The sequence below is a fragment of the Dryobates pubescens genome, chromosome 9 (assembly GCF_014839835.1).
Source record: "Dryobates pubescens isolate bDryPub1 chromosome 9, bDryPub1.pri, whole genome shotgun sequence".
NCBI lineage: Eukaryota > Metazoa > Chordata > Aves > Piciformes > Picidae > Dryobates > Dryobates pubescens.
Genome location: NC_071620.1, coordinates 18,084,062 through 18,110,555, shown reverse-complemented (window position 1 = coordinate 18,110,555; position 26,494 = coordinate 18,084,062). Strand labels below are relative to the sequence as shown.

The following is a 26,494-nucleotide window of genomic DNA, read 5'->3' as shown; positions in this document are numbered from 1 at the left end:
CTCTTAGCCTGTGCTGTTTAGTGCCATGTTGTCCATACTTTAGGCTATTTTTGATCAAATTCCAAATTCTCTAGCCCTCTCCAGTAATATTTTACACAAAATACTTGCATCTTTCATTTTCTATCCTTAGCTTTCCTATTTCCAGAAAAGAAACATGAAATCACTTTTTGCTCGATTTGATATTGATGATATTTGGGTTTTGCTGCTGTCTTGTGTAACAGATTACCTTCTTGCATATGTCATCTTCCTCTTTTGGTTACAAATGATGTTTAGTTAACATTTATTTCCCTTTCCACTGCATCCAGTAGTTAACAGACCCTAGTCTTCTGCACGTTTCTCAAACCTGGATGTTAATGGATCTCTGGCTAGCTGCCCTCCTTTCACATCTGTGTTAATATAGCAAAATCAGCTACCATTGATACCTACAAGGCTTTCTTTCTAGAAACCCTGTGTGTGGGATTATTGTAACTTAAACCAATATAAGCCACCTATAGATGCATATAGCATCCTTAGCAAAGAGAATAAGGACCTGTACATATGACTGTTACACCTTAATCTAAATCAACCTTTTCATTGATTGTTTTGGTATGGTTCTTTTCAGCTGCACATCAGGCTCTGGGAGAAGAAAGACATAGCAGATTGATTTGTCATACTCCATGCATTCTCACACTTACTCTTTGGGATGCTTTTACTTCTCCTGAACGTTTACAGTCTCATTTTTCCTATACTAGAATTGTTAAGACTAGAATCTTTACTTTTTCATTCAATCTTAAGTTAAACATAAAAGTAGGTGTTGGTCTCTTCTATGACGTAACAAGAAATGGGACAAAATGAAACACCCTCAAGCTGCACCAGGGAAAGTTTAGATTGGAACTTAGTAAAGCTTTCTTCTGCAAGAAGGTTGTAAAGCATTAGAACAGGCTGCCCAAGGAAGTGGTGCTTGCTGTATCCCTACAAGTATATAATAAATCTGTGGATGTGTTGCTTAAGGACATGTTTTAGTGGTGGGCCGTTCTAGGTTAACAGTCTTACCCAACCTAAACCTTTCTGTGATTCTGTGAATTAACTGAATGTGCCAGGGCAAGTGGGTGTATTCCTTGAGGTAAACTACTTCCAACATTTTCCTTACATTATGCACATATTCACACATTTATGCTCCATCACTGCTATCATTCCACGTTCTGTGGGTTTCCTCCATAAAACTTCCTGCGACATGGCTTTGTTCAGTTGATCAGACATACAGATAAACAGAATCAACTATTTGATAAGATAGTATTTCCTTTACTCCCCAAATTTTTCAGGAGGGATTGATATACACTCTGGAGTACACTTGATTCAGCAGAAAGAATGAAACAGAAAAGCAATAAGGCTTTAAGATCCTCAAAGCAGTAGTGGGTGTGAGCTTGCAAAGAAAGAAACCAACATGAAGTGTGCAGTTTGGATCATACAATGAGTCAGGAAATCACAGTTTCACTTGGCTTACTTCCTTTGTAGCTGAAAATACAAGAAAGTGTTTTTGTTCATGGTTTTTTATTGTCAGGAAGGTATTGGAAAAAATAGAGGGAATGAACAAAAAAGCAGTAAACACAGGACTGTAATGCTGACCAATGAGGAAAACTTTTTAGATGTGTGAAATATATATTGCCTAGCTAAACTAGAGCTCAGTGGTAAAGGCTAAAAGACGGGTGCAGAGGACAACAGTCTACAGATGCATGAAGATTGCCACATACAGGAACAAAAGGAATTATCTAACAGTTTTTAATATAAGCTCTGCAGAATCATAGAATTATTTCTGTTGGAAAAGACCTCTAAGATCATGGAGTCCAACCATCAAAATACCACCACCATGGACATTAAACCATGCCAAGTACCATGTCCACACATTTTTTTATCATCTGCAGGGATGGTGACTTACAGGATGTCAGGGGTTGGAAGTGACCTCAAAAAATCATCTAGTCCAATCCTCCTTCCAGAGCAGTATATCAGATCACACAGCAACACATCCAGGAAGGTTTTGAATATCTCTAGAGAAGGAGACTCTACAACTCCCCTGGGCAGCCTGTTCCAGTGTTCTGTCACCCTCACAGTGAAAAAACAGACAGCCTCCCTGGGCAGTCTGTTCCAATGTCTGGCCAATCTTTCACACAGTAAAGAAATTTTTCCTAATATTCAATATAAACCTCCCCTGACACAATTTCAGGCTATTTCCTCTCATTCTACTACCTGATACTAGGGAGATTGACCCTCCACCTCACTACAGCCTAGTTGTAGAGAGCAATGAGGTCTCCCCTCAGACTCCTCTTCTCCAGACTAAACAACCCCATTTCCCTCAGCTACTCCTAAAACCTGTTCTCTCAACCCTTCACCAGCTTTGTTACCCTTCTCTGAACACGCTCCAGCAACTTCGTATATTTTCTTGTAGTGAGGGGCCCCAAACCAAGCCCAGTATTTGAGATGCTGTTATAGCCCTGCAAGTTAAAAAAGAAACGTAAACTATGCCAATGACTTCCCCAAATGCCTATTCTGCCCTTATAAATGTGTAAATTGTATAGAAGAAAGACAAGTGTTTCACTAATTTATGGCATTACATTTATAACACAATTATGGAAACTTAAGAAATGACCATCTGCTTTTTCCAGCTGTGTCTGAAAACTTTTCATTGTTACAGAATAACAAGCTAAATTCTGCCTAATACCAGCACCTGCCTACCTTGTAAGTAAAATGAATTGCTTGACTGACTAGTCAGCAAAGTTACAATTTGGTACCTCAGTATGAAATGTTTAAGCAGCTTATCATCCTTACACATGTATCCAAGTATAAGATTTTCTATATTTTGGAAGCATTTCAAATGGAAAATAATTTTGGGGACTCAATTCTTCTCACACACTTCACAGCAACAAAATTACATGTCTCTATAGTCCTCAAGGTAATTTCTCATGGTTTACAGAGAAAGGAAAACTAAAAGGGACAGTATTACTATGGTAACATTTTGTGGAATTCATGCAGCAAAATCTCCTTATATCACATGGAAAAAGACACTACATTTGTTTCTTTCTACTCAAAGAGGACCAAAGAATTTCCTATGATGTAGGTAGAACATTCTGTCAGACCACCCCTAGCTGCTCTCAGCATATCCCCTATTTTGCCTGTACAGAACACCATAATGCAGTGCTCTAAGAACACTATACAGAAGGAAAACACTATGTTTTGACTGTCAAAATGTGGAATATATTGCTACCTAATGTCAATCAGTCTTCAATGTCTTTCTTTCACCAACCTACAGAATAAAAATATCAGTTCAAAAATCCGTTTTTTAAAACAACCAAAGAGTCGTATTCCAAAATTAATATTCTCAATCAGTCTACTAGGATCGATAAAACTGATCTCAAGACTGTGGCTTAAATCTTCAGCTACTTTATGAACAGCACAACTTAATAAATAGCACTTATGAAACAAAGAACAAAAAAAACCTTCCTTCCAAATTGGTTAGAACAACCTTCTTCTCCCAGGAGAGCAATCTGAAAAGAGACTGAGCCTGTAAAGCATATTTTGTACTTTCTGGTACATGAATAATTGCACATAAATACTACATACAAAAGAGCTATATTTATATTGGTGTTCCTACTCATCTGAAAGATAAAATAATATTTATTCTTCCCTATAGTGTTTATTATTTACAGACTTCTACTGCCATACTACATGCTTTACACCCACTTAAATAACAGTATTGCTTTTACAACAGCAAATGGCTGAAGCACCAACAAATACTTCAACATGGAAGGAAAAACTAATAGTAGCAATTTTTCAGCTGAGTCAGAAACACGTGCAAGAATTCACCCTAAATATATAATATAATTTTATGAGATTGTTTTATTATTCTTTTGGTGAGCAGCATCTTTATATGGTATGTTCTTTTGTTGTCAAAAGAGCTTCTCCTTTGGCTATCTTTATACTTAGCCTGGGAAGGTTAAGGTGGTTCCCAAATATAGACTGAGGCCAAGTGATCTATAGGTAGGTGTTGACAACATGGTTTTAGTATCATGTAAATAAACCCTTCTATTTTTAACTGACTGATCCTCCTTCTTGCAGCCTTGAAGCTATGAGAGATGAAGTATTATGACCTCAAATTTCTGCTCATGATGTAGCCTAGTATTCATATCATGGCTTCGACAGTGAGACAGAATTGCACTTCACCTAACAGAAGAAACTCTGCTGCTTTTTCTAAGAGATACTTATCCCTAATTTATATGACAGTAAGTGTTTCTTTCAATGTGGAAGTGACAGAAAAGATGTTGGTAGCATAAGGTAGCCAATAGTTATTCTGAGAGAAGTGAGCAACCTTGTGTATTAACTTAGAATTAATTATAGAATTGTTAGGGTTGGAAGGGACCTCAAGAATCATCTGGTTCCAAACCCTTTGCCGTGGGCAGGGGCACCTCACACTAGATCAGGTTGATCAGAGCCACATCCAGACTGGGCTTAAAAACTTCCAGGGATGGGGCTTCCACACCTCCCTGGGCAACCTGTTCCAGTGTCTCACCACCCTCATGGTGAAGAACTTCTTCCTAACATCCAATCTGAAAGTACCCACTTCTAATTTTGTTCCATTCCCCCTCATCCTGTCACTACCTGACACCCTAAAAAGTCCCTCAGCAACTTTCTTGTAGGCCCCCTTCAGATACAGGAAGGCCACAACTTCTTACAGCAATTCACCATTAGTACTTCACTCAGTCACCCCTTGCAGGGAAATGCATAATGCTGAGAGAAAAAAGTTTGTACTGCAGAGATTTTACAGGACATATCCCCAGTATATTTGTGCAAAAGCCAAATTATTAGATATAAAGGAACCATTATTGGATTTTTTTCTGGATCTCTAATAAACTGTCAGAGCACTCAACTGGTAAAGATTAGCACTGAAAAACTGGTATCTGTACATGTGTACTATTTTTTGTAGAGATTATTTAAAAGACAAAAAAAAAAAGACAAGAAACTTGAGAAGTGAAGGATAATGTATATTAAAAAAAACAAAAACAAAACAAACACCAAACCACACCACAAACAAATTTAAAACATAATAAAAATCATATAACATAAATAAGTAAATAAAATCAGTAGTGTGGAATAAAGAAGAGATTTAGCAGAATTGTGAAAAGGCAGCAATAGTCCTGGCAGTACATTTAGATTGTGACACATGGGAAATACTAAATACATGGAATGAATATCCAATGAGTCTGAAGAGAGACAATTATGTCTAACAGTACAGATATCAGGGAAAAAACAAACAAACAAAAAAAAACACACCAAAAAACCAACATGGAAAAGGTAGTATGATAGCAGGCTACAAGATGTAAAACTTTGAAGCATATGAAGTTTGATCTTTTGAAAGCAGTGGAAAAAAATACCCTTTATCTTCACTGGTCTGAAAAAAAAATGTAGCTTCTTACTAGCATAGATATCAAACAGATCTGCACTAATGAATTTCAACCAACTTGTCTTCTATGAAGGATGGTAAATAAATGCAGGAAAGAACTCTCTGTTATCTGTTTGTAATGTTTAAAAATGTTGCACAATTCTCACTTTCAGAACAAATAATAGTCTGGCTTTGTAGTAAGTTATTGTTCTCAAGCTGTTTGGGGGGATGTTGACTAATGTTTACATATTTCTCTGGATTCTTTTGTTGCTTCTTAATCTACTGTTGCTTCTCATTTTACAAGGACATTGCCACAGGGCAGGGATTGTATTTGCTTGCACTATGCCTAGTTACATGTTGCCCAGAGAGGTAAGAGATGTCTCATCCTTAGTAATATTCAAGGCCCCTACATGAGGCTCTGAGCAGCCTGATATATTAAAGAGTCACAGATTGTATCATGTTGGAAGGGACCCTCTAAGGTCATCTTGTCCAACCTCCCTGCAGTCATCAGGGACACCTCCAACCAGATCAGGCTGTCCAGGGCCACATTAAGTCTGATCTTTAATGTTTCCAGGGACAGGGCCTCAACCACATCCCTGGACAGCTTGTTCCAGTATCTTACCACTTGCTGTAAAGAAATTCTTTCTTACATCCAACCTAAATCTACCCTGATCCAGTTTCAAACCATTGTCCCTAGTCATATCACTACAAGCCCTTCTAAGCAGTCCTTCCCCAACCTTCCTGGAGGTCCCTTTCAGATATGGATATGTAGTTCTAAGGTCTCTGCAGAGTCTTTGCATCTCCTGGCTGAACAGCCACAATTCAGAATCACATCTATCAACTTGCTGGCCATGTTTCTTTTGGTGAAGCCCAAGTTGCCATTGGCCTGCTGGGCTGCAAGTGTTCATTGTTGGCACATGTACAGCTTCTCATACTCCAGTACCCCACATCCTTTTCTACAAGGCTGCTCTCAATCTCATCATCCCCCAGCCTGTATTGATACTGAGGATTGCCCTGATCTAGGTGTAGGACCTTGCATTTTACCTTATTGAACCTCATGAGATCCTTCTCAGCCCACCTCTCCAGCCTGTCCTGGTCTTTCTGGATGGCAGCCCATCCTTCAGTCTTATCAACCACACTTCTCAGCTTGGCATCATCTGTAAATTTGCTGAGGGTGCAAATTTGCAAGGTGTCCTTGCTCTCTTCAGGGTGTTAATCACCTGTAAAGGTCCCTTAAAAGCTGAAGTAGTCCATGATTTGATTTTATTATTATTTTTTTTTTAAATGGACTTTCTTAGCCCTTGGAAAACAAACAAACAAACACACAAAAAGCAAATATCCACATTTTTTTGGTAGCTCTAGTTTTAGGAAGTTGTATTTCCATCCTCATTAATATACAGCTGTAAGAGTAGAGGATGGAGGTAAAACTGAATGTTGAGTGACAGCCAACAACATCAACTGAGGACTGAGAACAAGCTCAGCAGAAAGAAAGAACATTAGAACATGGTTCAAAAAAGTTAGCTGAGGAAGTATGAACTTGACTGAGATTAAAACTGTACATCTCATGGTGTCATGAAATGAAGGCTTTTTCCGATAACCAGCCAAGCACACGAGAAACTTGTGTCTACATATCACTGCAAAATTAGCTTTTACTCTTGCTTTTCTATTTTGTCAGAGAGCCACAAAATATAGTTTTAAATAATGCCCAGAAGAAATTCAGAGCAAAGCACCGCAGGTAGAACCTATTAGTCTAGTGCAATACAGAACTGGTATTACAGGATTATATAAATAGAATGGCTGTGCCATTGAATAAAAAGCTGCAATGAGAGATACTTAATTTACAGATGTTGTCATCACCTTCACTAACCTTCCTCTTCTGTAATGCCACATGTTAAGGATCAATGTTCTATATTATACTAAGAGATCAAAATGCTGCATGTTCTGGTTCAGTATCCAACCATAAGTCTCTCGACTCTATTATCGCTTCTAATAATGAAATTACACACAAATTGTCTTTTAGTGCTGGAGCATGTGAAATTGTCATCACTTTAAATCCCCAGCATAAAACCCATTTCGGTATTCGTTCAGCTATGTGAGAAGATGACTTCCTATAAAGAGGAAATCATACTACAGCTATGCAGGCTAATGTAATCAACCAGATAAAAACCAGTAGATTTCAGGTTATCCCTTTGGATAATTCTTCCAGTGTGCCTTAATCTCACTGTTCTCCCCAGAGACACTTTAGCCTTGCATGTTAAGTAGGAAACATTCAGATTGTCAGTCAGCTTTCTGTTATTCTGGATAATCCAAATAAAGTAAAGAATAGAAAAACACAAAGCCCATAGTGACTACCCAGTAAAGAGACGAGACTGATAGTGACTGCATACTACAAGCTGAGAACCATAGAATATTTGGGTTGGAAAGGGACCTTTAGAATTCATCTAGTCCAACTCCCTTGTAGTGAGCAGGGCCATGTAACCCCATCAGGTTGCTCAGAGGCCTGTCCAACCTGATATTGAATGTTTCCAAAGACGATTTCTACTTCTCTGTTGTACAATTGAAGCATCCCTTCACCAAAACCTATTCAATCTACAAAGCAAGTAAAGCAGGACATGACTGTTTTGTCTATTAATTTTTTTCATTTGCAGCACTTATAGTCAAAAAACATTGACAGGAATAACACAACCCCGTTTCCTTCAAAGGTCAGCTGTTATCAATTTTCATAGCACAAAACAACAAAGAGTTCCTGAGATGGATAAATATCAGAAATACAGCAGATTTCCTTTTTCACTTTCATGAATGGCCTTTTGGGAGTACATAAAACAACAGTGCTTCAAAGATTATGCTAAAAGTAAAGATAACATAAATAGAAAAGGAGCAAAAAAAATGTAGAAAGGGGAAGTTTCTCTCTAGGTCATTGTGCCATCTCTGTTTTACACATAGTGTCCACAAAGACAGATGAAAAGTTGGGTTGGGTTTTCTGTATTTATTTGTTGTGGGTTCTTTTCTTTTGGGGAGGAGGTGGGGGACAAGAGAAGAAAAGGAAAACAGAACGCAACAAAAATCTGTGCAGAGTTGTAGCTACTCTCAGCTGGGAGCTTACTTGCAAAGCAGGCACAAATATTTATCTTGTGCAGGATGCTCAAAGCAGCAAGAGCCCAGATTAAGGATATGCAGACTGCAGATACCCATGGGTTGCCTCCTGAGGCTGCAAGAGGAGCAGAATCCTTCATGAAATTCTACCTGACCCACCTCTAGGTCTGTTATCTGCAAATGAGGCAGCCTAGCATCTTCTACCTACATTTCGCCTTTGTATTTTCACCCTTCCAACTCTCCACTTGCCAAAACTGCTGTTCTGCATTTTCTAGAGAGAGTGAAAGCTATTTGGACTAATTTCATGGAATCATAGATCCATAGAATCATAGAACCACCAAATGGTTTAGACTGGAAGAGACCTTTAAAGATCATCTAGTCCAACCCTGCTGCAGGAAGCAGACATCTTCGCTAGATGAGGTTGCTCAGAGCTCTGCAAAACCTGACCTTGAATGTTTCCAGGCAGGGTCCTTCCACCAACTGCCTGGACAATCTGGGCCAGTGTTTCAACTCCTTCATATTAAAAAAAAAATTCTTCCTTATATATACTTTACACCAAGCCTTTTTTTTAGTTTAAGACTACTACTCCTTGTTCTGTTGCAACAAGCCCTAGTAAAAAGTTTGTCCCCATCTTTAAGTACTGAGCAGGCCCCCTTGAAGTACTGAAAGGCTGCAACAAGGCCTCCCCAGAGCCGCCTTTTCTTCAGGTTGAGCAACTTCAACTCTCTCAGCATGTTCTTATAGGAGAGGTGCTCCAGACCTCTGATCGTTTTTGTGGCCCTTGTCTGGACCTACTCCTACAGATTCATGTCTTTCTTGTGCTGAGGACTATTCAGGAATCTGATTTATATTCAGAGATCCTCAGTTCTTTCATCAAAGATGAAGCTCTCTCAGTTTCTCTGCAGCTGATACTCTTGCATAACCATTTGAGTTTGACAAAGCAGACAGCCCTTCTGCAGTACTCACCACCTTAAAGTCTTTTAGTAAAGACACTTATTATCCAAATCAGTAAAATAACATCAGCTGCACCTGAGTGTGTCAGGTGACGATCTAGAAAAAGAGCTCTACTTCTGATGATATCTGTTTGGCCACAGGTAAATATCACATGAATAATTCCATCACCCTACTGACACTAATACCAACACCCTTGAAAATAAAAAAAAAAACAACCACAAAACCCCAGTATCCTCCCCTGTCCAGCCTCTTTTTCTCCAAAATTAAATAACTCACTCTCTTTGATGGCAATAATGTGCACTCGCTGTTATTTTGCTGCTTGGAAAAGGCCCTTTCCCCATCCTGCCTTGGCACGAAACTCTAAATGCACTTTAAAGCACCAATTTTCTAGAAAATGTTTAAGTTCACTACTTTTTCTTTTTTTTATTTTCTTTAATGTTTCACTTATTCTGTAGTAATCCAGAAAATGTTAGAAAATTGAATCCAACAAGGCTTTTTATCTGAAACTGGTTGTAAGAAGAATAAAGAAGCAGGTAAAGTTGAACTGGAAGGATATAACTGTGAGCTCTAACATATCACATGCTTAGTCCACTCATTTAACCTTTTTTCTTGATTTTACCATCTAGAAAATGCAGATCAGGATTTATGTTTTTCTCCCCCATACATTATAAATAACAATGACATGTAGGGCACCAGCTGTGCCAGGGGAGGTTTAGGCTGGATGTTAGGAAGAAGTTCTTCACAGAAAGAGTGACTGGCCACTGGAATGGGCTGCCCAGGGGAAGTGATGGAGTCACCATCACTGGAAGTGTTTAAGAAGAGACTGGATGGGGTGCTTGGTGCCATGTTTTATTTGATTACATAGAGTCGATGATCTCAAAGGTCTTTTCCAACCTGGTTAATTCTATTCTATTCTACCTTACAAGTTCAAAGCATTATTTTTGAGAGGTATTAGTGAGCCTCTTAGAATCAAGCATAAAACTCTGGGGTTTGAAGTCAATCAAGACTATATCATATTCTCTTTAATTTCATTTCTTCATATCTTAGTGAGGTTTTTGAGTTTAAAAAACAAAAAAGAGTTGAAGTCAGCAAAGAGCTTAAATCTGCCCCTGTTTTTAACCACAGCTACATTTAGAGCCATTACAAAAGGATTGGAAAAGAGAGCTTTGGTTTGGACCCAAAAGAAAACAGTGAAGCCGATCATCAATCAGCATCTCACACGGAGATCACAGTCTTGTTTCACTGCTGCAGGTTTATTTGTGGTTTCTTTTGATTTTTATTTTATTTTTCTAATAAGATAAATGAAAGGATTACTGACTGAGACTTTGTGGTATTATAATACTTTTGAGGAGGCTGAGACTCTTGCAGCAGAACACTTAAAATGAAATAAAAACCAAAATCAAACCCAACAGCAACAAAGACAAAACCAAAACAAAACACACAACCCAAAGCAAACTCTGGAGGTCTGATACTTATGTAATAAAATGAAAAACAAAACAAAACAAGATATCAAAAAAGATTTAAAATTCCACTTTAACTGCACCTTTTTTTTCTAGTATGTAGCCGTTTAGACTTTAATTACAAGATTGTATACAGCGTTTCAAACATTCAGTATAATAACATACACTCTTTCCTAATTTTAGGCATTTATGCATTGAATCACTGTAAAATGCTCTTTACTATTATTTTTATGCCCAAATAGAGTCCATTAAAGTCATTTATATGGAAAATACAGAGTAAGGCATTTCACAAAATGTATTACCAAGCAATAGCAAACATTTTCTGGAAAACAGAAGCCACCTATGCTTGTAGTTTAATTAGCATCAGAGTTACTGCATCATCTCCTATGTGGCATATCTGGAAGATAACAGTGCCTGTCTGAACAGGAAGTCATCCTTGTCCATGGCAGTGGAGTTGGAACTAGATGATCTTTAAGGTCATAGAATGGTTTGGGTTGGAAGGGAATCTATGAACGTGAAAAATAGTTAAATGTTTCAGCTCTTTAAGAGAACACAGCATATGCTTCACTGATGGACAGAAAGAAATTGTATATAGTCCAGTCCACAAACTGATCACATGTTAAGCACTTCCCGAAAGGCACTCAGAATTACTCAGGATTGAATTCAAGATGATTAAATTTCATATCACAGAGCAGAAAGACCTATATTTTTACCAAAAAAAAAAAAAAAAAAAGAGGGGGGGAGAGGGCAAAAAACCTTCATTCACCTCTGGCTACTATTAGTGTAAAACTAATGAAACTCCTCCAGAGCTTTCTCCAGAGTGATGTGAGAAACAGGCCCCCACGGCCTTCATAAAACAAATACATTTAAAATAAAAAACAACCAGCAAACAGAAAAACATTCTACCAATAAATGGAGGTCAAGGATACCAGAAAGGCTACAGTATACCACAAACATGGATCTGCTTTCTTGTTAAGCACACATGAAAACACTGAAAAATCATTTTACGTGAAAGACACTCCTTACTGAGGTGTAACCCTCAGATATTATTTAAAAGGAATGGGATTTTACCCTGCATGAGCATGTAACGTATCAGAATGCACACACCCAGGAGAACAGAGTTAAAGTTGAACATGGAAGTAACATTGGTGTATTTTATGACTCCTGAACGATTTGCTGTGTAACCCTCACATTCTCCAAATGCTGCCTTCCAAACAGAATCGCCTGGGGCTTTGTAAAATTGAATAGTGGCAGGGAGAAAAATATTCCCTCTTGCAACTCCATTTGCCTGAGTGTTTCTGAAGCACTTTTGTCTCACAGCCTTTAAAATCTGGAGGAAGGTTTCTGGTTCCTGGATGTGCAGTTAGATTGGCACCCTGCAAAGCATCGTGAAGGTAAAGCAGTGCAGGAGTGACCTCCCCAGGAGCAGAGCACTCTGCGGAACATGAGGCAGAGTCTGGCTGCTGCTTCCACTTCACTTGATGAGATAAGTGAGTTATGCTAGCTCTTTCCTTGCTGTAGTTTCCTCAACAAAGTGGAAAGAAAGAAAAAAAGGGGAAAAAAATCCCCCACAACACAGAAGGAAAAAACTTCCATCTTTCCTACCCAAATCTCTGTCTTCTCAGTCCCTACCTGCCTATAAAGAATTTGAAACAAGAAGAGCAATATTTTTAAGGGGAGCAGAGGAGGAGGAAGGTGACTGCTGCTAACTTCAGAGTGGTGCTACACATATTATGTTAACATACAGAAAGAAAATCACTTCTTCACCTCTTTGCTCCCCTGCGTGGGAATGTAGCTTCGGTCATGATTGCACCTCAGGCACCACACAGTAAAAAGCTTCTCCAGTGAGAAGGTTAGGAACTTGGCACTTCTTAACGTATAAGATGCTCAGCAAGGACTCTGTTTCCAGGAACAGAGGCTTCCTTTCGCAAGTGCAAATTTTTATCTGCTTTTCCCACAAAATGGATTGCTGGTACAAATGTGAGCTCTTGAGCCAACAATTCATACTGCTGATGCAAAAGCAGACTGGGCACAGACTGTTTCAGAGGAAAAAAAAAAAAAAAAGATTTGCTTTTCAGAAGATATCTGCTTATGAATGCTAGGACTCCTCTAAAGGACAGTAAAGAGCAGACTGTGAAGCTAAAAATAACCACACACATGCAAATATCATGTACTCCAGCACTACCACAGCATCTTTGGCCATACTATAGCAATGAAATGAATATGAAAATTGCTACAGATCTAAAGCAGTCTTCAGCTGAGTATTTAAAGACACTTCTTTTCCAGGAGAGGCATGTGAATTTGTAAGCCACACTTCCCTTTTTTATCACCCAGCAAGAATGCCAAATATGCCACTTTCCAGAGGCAAAAGAGAAGCTCTAACCTGAGGACAAATTTGCCTAAACGACAAAACTTACTAAGCCAAGCAGCAGCTGCATGGCATCAGAATGGAAACTGCTACATAACCTAAAACTTAACAAAAACTTTCAGGACTACTGTCATGAGAGATGGCATTTGCGATTCTAGCACGTCTTTCTTAAGGGCTGAATTGTGCAAAGTCCCAGCTTTCAGAAAAGCATGTAAACACTACCATAGCTGTAATCACGAGAACAGCTCCCCATTTAACTTGATTATTCAGTTGGCATGATTAAACTCTAAGTGCTTAACTGTGTTAACACAAACATCAAGGGTTTTGTCTCAGTAGGACGAATTAAGTAAGCTGAAATTCATTGCACTTGCATATTTGAAGGGCTGGATTTCAGATTACTTCATTTCCTTTTCTGTAAGCATGCCATTTTGCCCAAAGCCGTCACTCCCTTGTTTTCTATGCATTTCCTTTATTTAAATGAGAAATTCTAGTTATTGGTTCAGATATTGCATAGAAAAATGGCTGTTTCTCTCAATAAGATGATTACATGAATGTTACACAGAAACACAAGAGGGTTTGTTGTTGGTTGGTTAGTGGGTTGGTTTTTCCTTTTTTTTTTTTTTTTTTTTTCTCTTTCTTTTTGTCTGGGCTCTTTTTCCCTTCAGAACCGCTGAAGGAAGCATATTACCCACCAGCAGAAGGCAACGAATGAGCCACAGCCCAGATTCCCAGCTGTGCTCAGTGCACTCCACGTGCAGCGATGGGCATGCAGAAACAGCCACTGGGGACACCCCAATGCAAAGGCTTGCTCTGCACTGGCCTGGTGCCCATCAGAGGAAAGATAAATCTACAAGGCTCTGTTATGTATGGAGGGCAGTGAGGCCCCTGAGGTGTCAATCTGCCAGCCCAGCAACCTCAAAGCGAAGCAGTAATGCAGACATGCCCTCCTTTTTTCACTTGTCACACCCCCAGATGCCTGATTTTTTCTCTCTTGCCTTCAGTAGTGCTGATCTTTAGAGAGCAAACAACACAACACAGAACTTCTGTTTTCTGGGACTGCCTGTTAACTCTTCTAAAAGAATATTCATCATTATTTTTCTCCATCCCAATATTAAAAAAAACCAAACAAACATCTAATATTAATAATAACATATTTAGTAATAAAATATTTTCTTTGTATCAACACTGGAAAAACACTCCCATTATAATATTCCTTTAAAGCATAGCTAATATGTATAGCTCTTAAAGAAAATTCTTGCTGCTCTGAAGAGCTAAACATTTTTCTTTTTTAAACTACACAATGTTGTCCCATCCTGTCTTACATCAGCCATGTAGGCAGAACTGCAGTTTTCAGGTTGCATCACATAAATATGTCAAAATCCAAACATCTGCACCCTCAAAAGTTTGTTTAAATTCCCTACCTTTCCTACATAGAGTGGGTCTGTACCCATGTATTCTTCCAGCACAAAGAACTGATTCCACACCCAGCTGCGCTTGGTTCTCGTCCTCCCTGATTGAAAGTAGGGCTTTGACCTGGACCTTGAGAGCTCTGCTTGATTCATCCCAGAAAGACACAGAAAAAGAGCTAATATCTGCAGAAAATGGCAGAACTCCACTTTGCCCAACTTCATCTTTTTTGTGTGTGTTTTGTTTGTTTCTTTCTTTTTTCTCCTGTGTGAACAAAAAAAAAAAACCTTCACGAGAGCAGGCACAATTCCAGTTGTCTCAGTAGCTCTAGCCTCCAGCACGGTGTCAACTGGGAGTCCAGAGAGAATAATTTGTGGTTGATTGGAAGAAGTCACCACTGCTGAATCACCTCCAAAGTTATGGTATAATGGGTACCTATCCAAAAAAAAAAAAAAAAGAAAAAAAAAGACAAGAACTGTTGTGAGAATATATATAATTTCTTTTACTTTAAAAAACCAAAAATTCTCTTGAGCTTTCACATAATGCATCCAAAATGTTTATTCATTATTTTACTCATCATCAACAGAGTTGAGTTCACATAATAATTATCTGAGAGCTGGATAACCTCACTGCTGTTGACACCTCTATATTTATTGCTATAAACTTTTCCCAAGACTGTCCTCTTAAAACACCAGTCACTCCAGTGTTGTTTTTTTTTTAATGCCTTTTTAAAATAATCAAAGCAAGTCTAGTTATTCACAGTGATTTGGGTTGATTTTTTTTCTTCCTCTGTCTGCTACAGTCTGCTTCACTTGCCATTACCATGATATAATTGCAAACCAGCTACAGGCAGGAAGCTATATTAATGGCAAGGACATATGCTAGTTCAATTCTCTTCCAGCTAACTCCAGAAGTAAAATAAAGGAGTATAAGATGAATTGGAGCAATTTGATTTATTCTTAGTCACGGTACACCAGATGTTATGATTTGTTCTGATTTGAATCCGACCCACTAAAAAAGCCTTTGGAGTCTCCCCATTTTTACTACATTCCTAAAGCAAATGTCAGGCACAGTAAGAAGCATGTAACACTAGTTTATGTATTTATACATAAATGTGTTCAGAAATATCAGAGGATAATGAGATTTTATATTTTCAGGGAAACCTTGATTTAATGACAAAGGATTTTTCAGCACTAATACACATAATAATTTTATTTATTTATTTATTTATTTATTGAGAACTTCTCTGGTTTTATTTTGAAAGCTTGATCATTTAATAACTGTTAGAACTCACTTAAAAATAAATTAATGTACAAAATCCCAATATCTTCAATACTTAAACAAGTCTTTCATTCTTCTTGCAATTGTCAACCTTCTCTGGCCAAGATAAAATACGTACTTAGCATAATGGTTTAAAAAGTATAAGATCTGTCAGACAGAACCAAATGTAGCTTTGACTTTCAGGAGCATCACCTGCATTAAACTCAGGTAGGCACTGCTCCCTCCAAAATAGGAATCCTTCTTATGTGAGTTGTCTATGAGGCAGGTGAGAAGAATTTAAGAAGTGTCAAACACAAGGTGAAAGGCAGGATGAAACTAAACCAGGTAGCAAGCCATTAATTTGGAGTGAACCACTGCTACTTAGGAAGCCATGGAAGAAAGATTTCATCCTCTTACATTTAATTAGCCTAAAAAGGCTAGGCATTAAATCACATACACATCAAATGCTCTAGATAGATTATCATTACATCCCTACCCACTACTATTAAAACCGAGTGAAATGTGATCTCTGCTATCTGTTTTCAGTATGTCAGGCTCTTTTAGCTGCAAAACTTCTATGCAACGGGCTGCCAAAGGTACCTAGAGGGCAGAAACATGAAACAAATAAAAAGCTCCTCTGATTACAGACTGTATTTAAAGTCTTTTTTTATAGTAATCCCTTCTGTGGTACTGCCCTGCACCAGAAAGGCTTTGCTTAGAGACTGGTGGGATAAACCACAAACCCACTGAGCGTGTTTGCTAAGCAGCAGCAATTTGAAAGCTTCCACAAGTGAAAACTGAGTGTGTCCCCACAGGCAAAACAGACAGAATAGGCAACATCTTACCTAGAGGCCCTAATTTCCAAAACATGATGGGCAGTTAGAAAAGGCATCTCTCCAACATGGACCAGCAGGATTAACAAGCAAATGTCATCCCTGTCAGCAGAGAGACATTAAAATGATCCATCTCAACTAGCCACAGCTCAGTTTTGATCTGGCCCTTTGGTAAAATCATGACCATATGACACAGTGATTACTCATGGGCTGCCACGAGTGCTTTGAAAAGCAGCTGTGCTTCCTCAGTGATACCTTCACTTCCTACTGCTCAGTTCAAATAAGCCAAACGCTGTTTGTAGTAGAGGCGCTTTATGCACCCGTTACTTTCCCTCTCTGTTTCTAAGTTACATCAGGTTAAAGACATCTGATATTGATAAACTGTCAGTTTATTTCAAAGAGGCAGCAGATTGTTATTTAACAGAGATAAAAATACAAAATGGATTTTCTTAAGAAATGTCAGTAAAACATTTACAATATGTTAGAGTCTTTCCACCAAGCAGTTTGAAATGCCTTGTTCTTGCTCTGAACAGACATTTCAAACCTACAAGTGCTCTAACCTTTTATCTTTAACAGCGTTCTCGTACATCCTTTCTTTTACACCTGCAGGAAAAGTATGAAAGCCACCATATGGACTGACATGGTCCCCCAGCCACACACCACAGCACAGAACTGAAAAACACACCCAAAATACCAACTGAAAAACAGTCCATATGCTAGACAGCACAATCTGATGAAAAGCAGAATACTCACACCCTCTGGGGAAAAAAAAATTGTTGTCGTTTACTCGTTCTCAAATACTTTCACCACACAGTCTCCAGAATTCCAATTATTTTTATTCAACTGTATGGCAGCACTTTCTGCTTGAAAACAATCTTCCCTCCCTCTCTTTTTCCTCAGAAGTCTTCCTATTCCTCTTATGGACCTTTTTGTTGTTGTTGTTTAGGGTTTTATTTATAGTTTTTTCAGCACATTGCCTTTTGAGTGTGATACTTCTCAAAGCAGAAGTAAAAGTGTCTGATACTTCAAAATCTTTTCTGTTTTGGGAATGATTGCTTATTAAATAATATGCTATATTACATGGATATTGAACTATATTTAAACAGAAAATATTTCTGTCCAAGCATAACTAACACTTCAATATCATTTGTATGAAGTTTGTAAGTGTGGAAGTTCACAAGTCCACACAAAGCAACATCACAGCATTCGTAAAACTGAAAACTAAAAGGTGTTGTGGCTTTATTTTTTTTCTTCATCAGACACAATTTCAATATTCAGGGTTGCACTTGCAGCAGTGACTATGAATAGCACTGACAGCAATATAGGGAATCACTGCTCTGATTCCATTGCTTTCTCTGTCATATTCATTTACAGGCATGGATATGAAGTGAAGGTGAAACTGACCTGCAACCATTTTGTATTTCAGGTTTAAAGATGGTCTTTTATGAAGTGGTATCACTTTCTGCACAAACAGGAGTCAGAGAAGAAGAGCACAAGACACAGAACTGAGAAATATTTGCACTTGTAATTAATGTCATTAGTTACCCTTGGACGTGAGAGAACTTTTACATCCTGTTTCTGAATCTCCAGGCTTCTACTCCCCTCCCCATACAGGGGCAAAATGCAATCATATCTCCTCACTCACACTTTGCTTGTATAAAAAGTCACTTAGGCTTTAAAAATAATATCAATTTGTCTGCTGGCACACTTAAAGCACTAGGCTCTACCTTTCACAACTAAGCTGGTATTCCCTGTTTACTTTGTATGTAGACCTGACAATCACAAACAGGAACAATCTAAAGTAAAAGAACTGATGTGTAATTCAAAGAGTATGTTTTGGAATTTAGACTATGCATGTAGTTTGTCTCACCAGAGCAGTAGCATGCTGTCTATGTGAGTAACTATATATAAAAAAAAACAACCACCAGCCCAAACCACACCAAACAAAAACTGAAGAACAAACCAAATAAAACCATCAACATGAAAAATATTCACTAGATGTCTAAGCTCTCATATTTCTGTTCTTAAATAGCTGCTTGATATAGAAAAAATCAAAGTGAAGAATATACATTTGAAAAAAAAAATTGCATGCTTATATGCCATAAAACTTGTATTTTCTTCCATCTGCTATAGAGAAATTGAACTATATTTAAGGAACTATCTAATAGCAGAAATATTCTGGTGAATATTGCTAATCTGAAAAATGTTACTACTGTACTTTGCCCAAACAATCTGCTCGTGTCAAAAAGACACTATTACACACACTCTCTGGGAAGCAATCTTGATTTATTGAAAACATTCAGATCATGACGAAGATCCTTAGCTTTAAGAAAGAGTTCCCCACACTGCAAGCAATTAACGATAATTTACACCCACTGAAAATATCTCTGAATATTTTGCTTCGCTCATAATTTCTAAAACAGCCCATGAAGACTAGTTTGTGTGCAGCCATGAGCCTCAGTAAACATGGGCAAAACATGTCTTCTGTCTCCTAGGTATCATCACTAAAGCTTTTTTCCCATCCCTGACACTTCTTCCACCTTCTACGGCCACCTGCAGAAGGCTTTCAAGATGATCTTGGTATCACCTAACCTTTGTAGCCGAAGTGCAGATTCTTTCAGGCTTCCACTCACACGTCACTACCCAGTGTCACTGTGTCAGCTTCACTTATGAACCATATCATTTCCCTGTCAAGTTCTTCAACCCAACAGGGAATTTTGTCCTTCATCATGTATTATCCTTAAGTGTTTCCAATGTGCTAAATTCTTCAGGAAGAAGTGAAAATACAAAACCTGCTTCTTTTTAAAACTCAACCACTCTGGGTTACATTTCTTTTTGTAAAAACTAGCTGTCAGCGCAGGACATTCATTGAAGGTGTGGGTGAAGAGTTTTGCACTCCTATTGCCTTTCCTCTCCCCCTTCATTATTATTCTTTCAACAGCTCATTTTTTTATACCATTGAAAAAATTCACTTTGTAAACCTGGACCTTGATGTTCCTAAAAGTGCAATCCAGACAACACCTGCCAGTAAATTTTGCTTTAACTTGGCCAGTAGTGCACAGTTCTCCCATATCTGGGGCTTTTTTCTTTACTTTAAGTCATTCAATAAAATAAACCCCTGTGTGTTGAGGTAATTGTGAGGTTGGGTGACTGTTGCCACTGGATCTTGAACCATGATCCCTTAACCATAATGGAATCAGCAGGTGAGCCCCTTGACATCTGAACTACTCTCACTGAAATATTTATATATTGACATTTGGGTTTACAGTGCCCGTGGGAAAGCGTGTCACTTTCTGTGACAGAAAATATTCCCTTTTTTTATGAACCTGCAGCTCCTCTGTGTCAAACATTCTAAATATCTTGGGAGACACTTTCACTGGCACAGGAGCTCTGATCCTTGAGACAAAAGGGTTTAGAGAAGATTACATTTCTAATTATGCTGTAGGTTGCAAAGTCAGATTATCACTTTCTTCAAGGAAAAGAATTAAGTTGGGGCGGGGGGAGAAGATAAAAAAAAAAAAGAAAAAAAAAAGGAAAGTGCCTTGGAGCAAGTGAGGTGGGGGCCCTTCCATGGAATGAAGCTCTGTGAGTCAGGGAAGTGCAATGAAACCTATTAACTCCCAGTGCCAGATGACATTACAACTACAGACCACAACCTCCTGCTGCTAACTGGCCTAAATATTCACATGGGAGAGCTGTAAATGTAGTGCACATCCTGCAGCCTGCATCTGGTTACCAAGCAAAAAAACTATCACTTCTCCAAACATATGGCACTGTTACACTAAACCGGCTTCAATACCCTCTGACTCAGGTGAAAGAACCTGATGAGACAACAGGAAAACACTAGGCATACTTCAATAAATTATAGGGTTTCAAAAAATCCAGAAAGAAAACCAGGCAATAGCTTTTGGTCTTTCATACTGCTCTGCAGTTGAACGTAAGATTGTGTGTGGCTAGAGTGCTAAGATGCTTGGGTTGTTGATATGTTTCTTTATTTTCCCCAAGAAAAAAATAACAAAAGAAAGATATTTTTATATATATACTTTTTTTTTTTTTTTAATATAACTTACTCCATGTGAAAGTTCTGTGAGTTGTGTTTTGGTTTTTGGTTGTTTGGCTGGTTTTTTCACCTTGCTATGGTACATTTTAGAGATCCAAGCTGCTGAAAAGGATTATGCTAATTTGATCAGGTATTGAAAAGAAATGCCAGCAGTATTTGTATGACTGTGACTGATCAAGTCCAATATTTAAATTTCCACAAGCTCAATTTCTGCAGCCTCATTTAAGCTGAAGAACTTCATGTAATACCCAGGGATGACTTTCCTGCAGATCCTCTGAATTCCCAGAGGAGGCACTCCTGCATTACTGCTTACAGCTAAGCCCTGTTTGACAGGAAGAACCGAAGTAACCATCGTCTGTTTTACGCTGCCTTCCTCAGCTAAAATTTAATGATTTTAATTGCCACAAGAAAACAATACCCAGTAGTGGCATGAAAGCATACATTGTAAGGGGGGGGGGGGGGGGGGGGGGGAGGGGGAGAGGGGAAAAAAAAAAAAAAAGAAAAAGGTTATGATAAACTAAATTAAACAGAATGGCTCATGAAAGGCCTTCATTGAAAAACCACTGTACACACCAAATATTGAAGCCAATACCCAAAAACATGCACAGAAACTTTCTAGCCAGGCTGTCACTGAAATTGGTTCCCAAGCAGTATATTCACCTGTGACCCACTTGAGGTTTAACATATCTTCTGTCTTCATTACATGTTGGAGTCAATTTGGGAATTGAATACTTTGGAGAAAAGGCTTAACCAGGTTTACAGAAAAGTAAGACTTTAACTTAGAGTACAACAGCCTAAGGTTTTGCATTAATTGTTATTTTCTTCAGTAAAGTCTTTGACTGCTAAAGAAGCACAGAAAGATATGGACACAACACATGCACAATTATACATGAGAAGGATAGATGATAATCTTCATGGATGCTGTATCCATTTTTCTAATCAGTTAATTCATGGATAATCTGCAGCTACACAAATGCTTTACAGCAACCCTTTTATACAGAAAAATAAGAATGCTTTGCTATTAAATCAATAGCAAATAATCAGGAGTGCTTTGCTGCTAAATCAATGAATGAAGACTTAAGAGACTTGTGAGGCTGTCATCTGACTCTTAACACAATTCTAATGACCTACATCAGCCTTTAATTACAGTAAAGTCTCCTATTATAAGGGTGAAGTGTCCTCTGATTAAAACTGCAATCTTTAATGTTGTTTTATCCAAGAAAAAACAAGTATTTCCTCTGCAAGAAAATACTGATCTTTAGATTTTAATCCACACTAACTGACACGGACTTTTAACATGCAGTGATAGCTCAGATAATTACTTTTGATATTTCCCTAATATTCCAGGCAGTTTTTAACCTATATTAAGTACTAAACCCCAAGATATTTCACAAAGTTAGTATTAAAAGTTGTTAGAATGAGCTTTTAGCTCCTTTGCTCTTCTCCCCTTGCTGTGGATTTTATCACAATTGTTTTTTAAATCTTACTTAGCTTCTCTTCATGACCCTAAAAAAGAAGAGTGCCTAGATTAGATCCCTTGATAGTTGCAAGCTGGAGAGCTAGAAAAGCGTGTGCAAGGACTTTAAACAGGATGTCACATTTGGTCCCTAGATAGTTCTTTGGCTTTTGTTTAGTGTAGTTTTTGTTCTTTTCCCCCCAAAGATGGTAAGACACCCATTGCACTGAACTAGCTCTAATGAGGCACAGTCATATTATTTCTAAACATCCTCACTTCAGTTTTGCATCTTTAAAGCTTATTATATTGCTAAAAGTAAATCAGCATCATTTCCCATCTGATCTTTATCTGTTGACCTGTTGGAACTTCAGAAGCTATATTAATTAGGCTGAGCAAACTTAACATGCTAGAGCAAGTTTCATGTTATTACCCATCCAAATCAATCTTCACATGAGACTGTGTAAATCTGTGTTTTTCAGAAACAAGGTAGGTGCCTGGCTTTGACCAGTAATTCCCTGCAAACTCCAAATAATGCAACAGAGGAACAATTAGTAAGCATAATAAGGGTAGAAAAGTCAAGTCACACATCACTGCCAGGGAAAGACTGTTTCAGAAACCAGCATTCTCAAGAGTTTGGCTCCTTTAGGTATTTACTTATTTGTCCTGGAAAAGCAATTTATTTTCTGCAAAGCTGTACAATCACCTATGTTCTAGCTGAAAAATGGCAAGGCAGTGTGTCTTGTTAGAGAGACTATAAAGTATATGCTGCCCTTTCAAGTCTCTGCTTTGACTTGAGAAGTTATCTATCAGAACACAAGATTTTATCCTTGCAATGGGAAAAGATTAAAGCATCAGCATTTCAGTTCCCAGAATCAGAGTGCCTCACAAGTCTCCATCTCCCATCCCTGCCTAAATCCCCCGATTTCATGGGGATGACATCGTTTGCAGAATCCTGACTCACCTGAACTACCTCACCCTTTGAAAGCACCAGTATAAAGGCTAAATCTTATCGCAAAAAGGACTATCTTTCCCCCCTCCTTTTAGCCGCGAGAAGTCTGAGGATCCAGATCACAAACCACTTGCTAACGGTGCACATAACCTTGCTGAGGAAAGCAGGACATGCTCCTGTGTGGATGTATGGATAGACGAGGGGGACGGGGCAGAGGGGGAAGAGTCAGTATCAAACAGCCAAGCACTGCAGAGCTAGTCTTACCAACTGCATACTAATCAAAGGAATAAGCTCCCATCATTTCAACATTTGCAAACTCTAGAACATCCTTGACATAAAAGCTCCGGGAAATAGATGGGGAAATTTCCTGGCCTCCGTAATCTTTTGCTCTGTAGCATCGGTGCCAGACTAAGTAATCAGCCGTTTTGGTGTGGCAGACAGGACCGTGATAGTCAAGACTTAGTGCTGCCAGTGTTTTGCAGAAGTCTGTGGTTCTCCCTTCCCCCACTCCACCTCCCCCCTTCTCCGAGAGACTTCTCCAAAGAGTCAGAGAGATGCTATTGTTCTCTTATTCCTCAGAAGGTGCACACACGCGTACAGCATCAGTTCTCTTACACCCCACAGGTTCCCTGCCACATCTGGTGCCGCCTCTCCCAGCCGCTCTGCCCGGGCCGCCCCGCCGGCCCTTTCCCGTCCCCGCCGCCCCCAAGCAGCAGCACCGCAGCCGAGCAGGACCAGTTTAGGGGCAATTGGGGTTGAAGGAAGCGGGAAACGCACCGCACACTGCGCTTTCCTCCAACTCCTCCGATCTCACTCTTCCTACACGGGAGGGGAGGCGGGAGAAAAAGCAAGGGAAGGCTCAGGTGCAGCCGGCACTTACCTGCTGCCCCTCTCCCCGGGCTGCCCGGCGCGCTGAGTATTTTAATCCTAAAGGCCGACTGTGCCTCCGCGCCGAAGTGCTGGCGGGATGCTCCCAGGCGGGGGCCGGGCTGCGCCCGCCTGGCATGAGAACTGCGCGCCCACCCGCGCACCCGCCCGCAGCCGCGGAGGCAGGATCGCCGGCGCCGCTCCGCTCCTCCTCCGCGGCACTGCACGGCACGGCACGGCCGGCTGCTGGGCACACGGTGGGAGAAGTGGGTGCCGGTGCCAAGCCCAGCTCCGACTGGGTGCGGATCGTGGCTGCGGGAGGAGGAGGAAGAGGAGGGAGGGAAGGAGGAGGGAGGGAGGGAAGAAGGCAAAGGAGGTGGGGATGATGCTCTGGGCAGGGGATATCACCGCTCCGGCTGCCAGCTCTGTCCGAGGGCGTGCTACGGAGGCACCAGGACTCTTTGTACCTCCTGAAGACCCAGCGGCAGCTATTGAAAAGGGATACAGGGAGCAAGCAGCCTGCACGGCCCCACTCCCCCCCCGCCTCTCCTCCTCCTTGACAGGATATACAGATGGAGTCCTTTGGATAAAAATCAGGAGCCGGGCTAGGGGGTGGGGCGGGAGCAAATCTACCTCCCAATTTGCATTTGAAACGAGGAGATGAAGGATAGAGTTTAGGAAATTTTATTTTTTAATCCGCCCCCTCCCAACTTGCCATAGAAGCCGCGATCACTTGAGCTCCCGAGGCGTGAAGGCAAAGTCACAAAACTAATCCGAACTTGAAGGGTTCTTGTTTAACTGTTTTGCCCTTTCCAGTCTCCGCACCCTGCCCTACTTCCACGGGCAAGCCACCCCACCTCCCCCGGCCCGTCTGCCTGGCAGGCTGTGGGGTAGCTGGGAGCCGGGGAGGGCAGCGAGCTGGCCGGCCTGGGGTCCCGTCCCCTGCTCTCGGGGCGATGACGGGGCTTTCTTCGGGCAAGGCACCGACCTGCACAAGGGACGTAAAACCCCTGCACCCTCGCTGCCCTCTATCTCCCTAGTGCTGCTGTCCCTTTTCCCAGACCCCTGCTTAAACCACGCGGAGAGGGTATGATGGGGGGGGGGGGGACACGATTAAAAAAAAAAAAAAAGTAAATACATGGGATAAATACATCAGGTGCTTTCAGAGAGTACACGGTGGAGACGGTGCCCGTGCTGGAGCTCTGCGCAGCGGTGGGAGGAGAAGGCGCAGTGTCACGCTGGGGATGGTGCCTGGCAGCATCCACGCACAGCTCGCTATCCTAGAGTTGCCCGGGGAAGCCGCTTTGGGAACTGAATACCTGCTTTGTTTGGACTCGGTCCGGCTGGGAAAGCGGCAGCAGCACAAACTTTCTGCCTCATTTCAGCACTGCCGAAGCCTTTTGGGTCTGGAGAATGAAACAGATCTACATCTGAAACGTGATCAGCCAAGAGTCAGGACGCCTCCTTGGAAAGAAAAAAAAAAAAAGGCAAGCAGAGGTTCCAAGTGTTGGTGGAGCTGCTGAACTGACATTTTCCACGGACAAAAATATTTTTAACACGTGCTGTTTTTAGAACAATGGCTCGTACCAAGGGCAACTGTAAGAAATGAGCCTTTGCCAACATCTTTCAATTTATAACTTTACCAGAAAAGCATTCTCAAAATACTATGAGCAAGAGAGTAACGTGCATTTATAATTAATTTAAATTCCTATTGCACATTATACAGTGAAGTGCGGAGTCACCAATAATAAAGTAATGTGAGGATCAAGTCACTTGTTAAAAAAAAAAAAAGTAAAATAATTAGTTTAAATCGTGACAGATTTCTTGTAATAATTTACATTTCTGAACTTAATTTTGTAGCCTTTGAATACACAAATGCAAACATTCACGAGCGTTTTAATAAATGCAGTATGCAACTGCTATGTGCTGCTTGCCTTTTAGCTTCATTTTTCAGACATGTGATTTCCAATGTCACCCTTCTAATCAGGGAGAGGCAATTCAGCATCGTGGCATTTGTGAACCGAAGAAGTGGTTTAAAGAGAGCAACTAGAAGCAATCTTAATTCTCCAAGTTATGGAGTGTCTGAGTGCATGGTTGCAACTTAATAAGATGTATTCAGGCAAGAAAATCCTGAAACATGATTGCACACAGTTGCTTCAGATTGTAATTAAGGATTCCTCTTCCCTTTGTCCTCTTTCCCCCAATCCCTAATTCATCTTTCACAAGTTAATCAAAATAAGACTCTTTGCACTGATCCTTAGAGGACAAGGTTCAAGGACAGATTATCTTTTTTTTTTTTTTATCACTAAATATCACAAACACCTCTGCTTTATCTCCTTTCAAATTCATTCTGAGATGTAACCAGTACTTGGAAACC

At 39.9% G+C, this 26,494-nt stretch overlaps 1 protein-coding gene across 1 annotated transcript in view; it reads right to left on the bottom strand.

Annotated features, from left to right (window-relative positions):
* The window catches only part of CDH7 (cadherin 7), an 88,576-nt gene extending 63,960 nt beyond the window's left edge, over nt 1-24,616 (bottom strand). Inside the window, exons 1-2 of the mRNA XM_009909900.2 lie at nt 24,131-24,616; nt 14,707-15,127 (exon numbers count right to left, since the gene is read on the bottom strand). Of these exons, the coding sequence (XP_009908202.2) occupies nt 14,707-14,916 (210 nt within the window). The 5' untranslated portion in view covers nt 14,917-15,127; nt 24,131-24,616. The remainder of the gene's footprint in view (nt 1-14,706; nt 15,128-24,130) is intronic.
* Between the last annotated feature and the right edge of the window lie 1,878 nt (nt 24,617-26,494).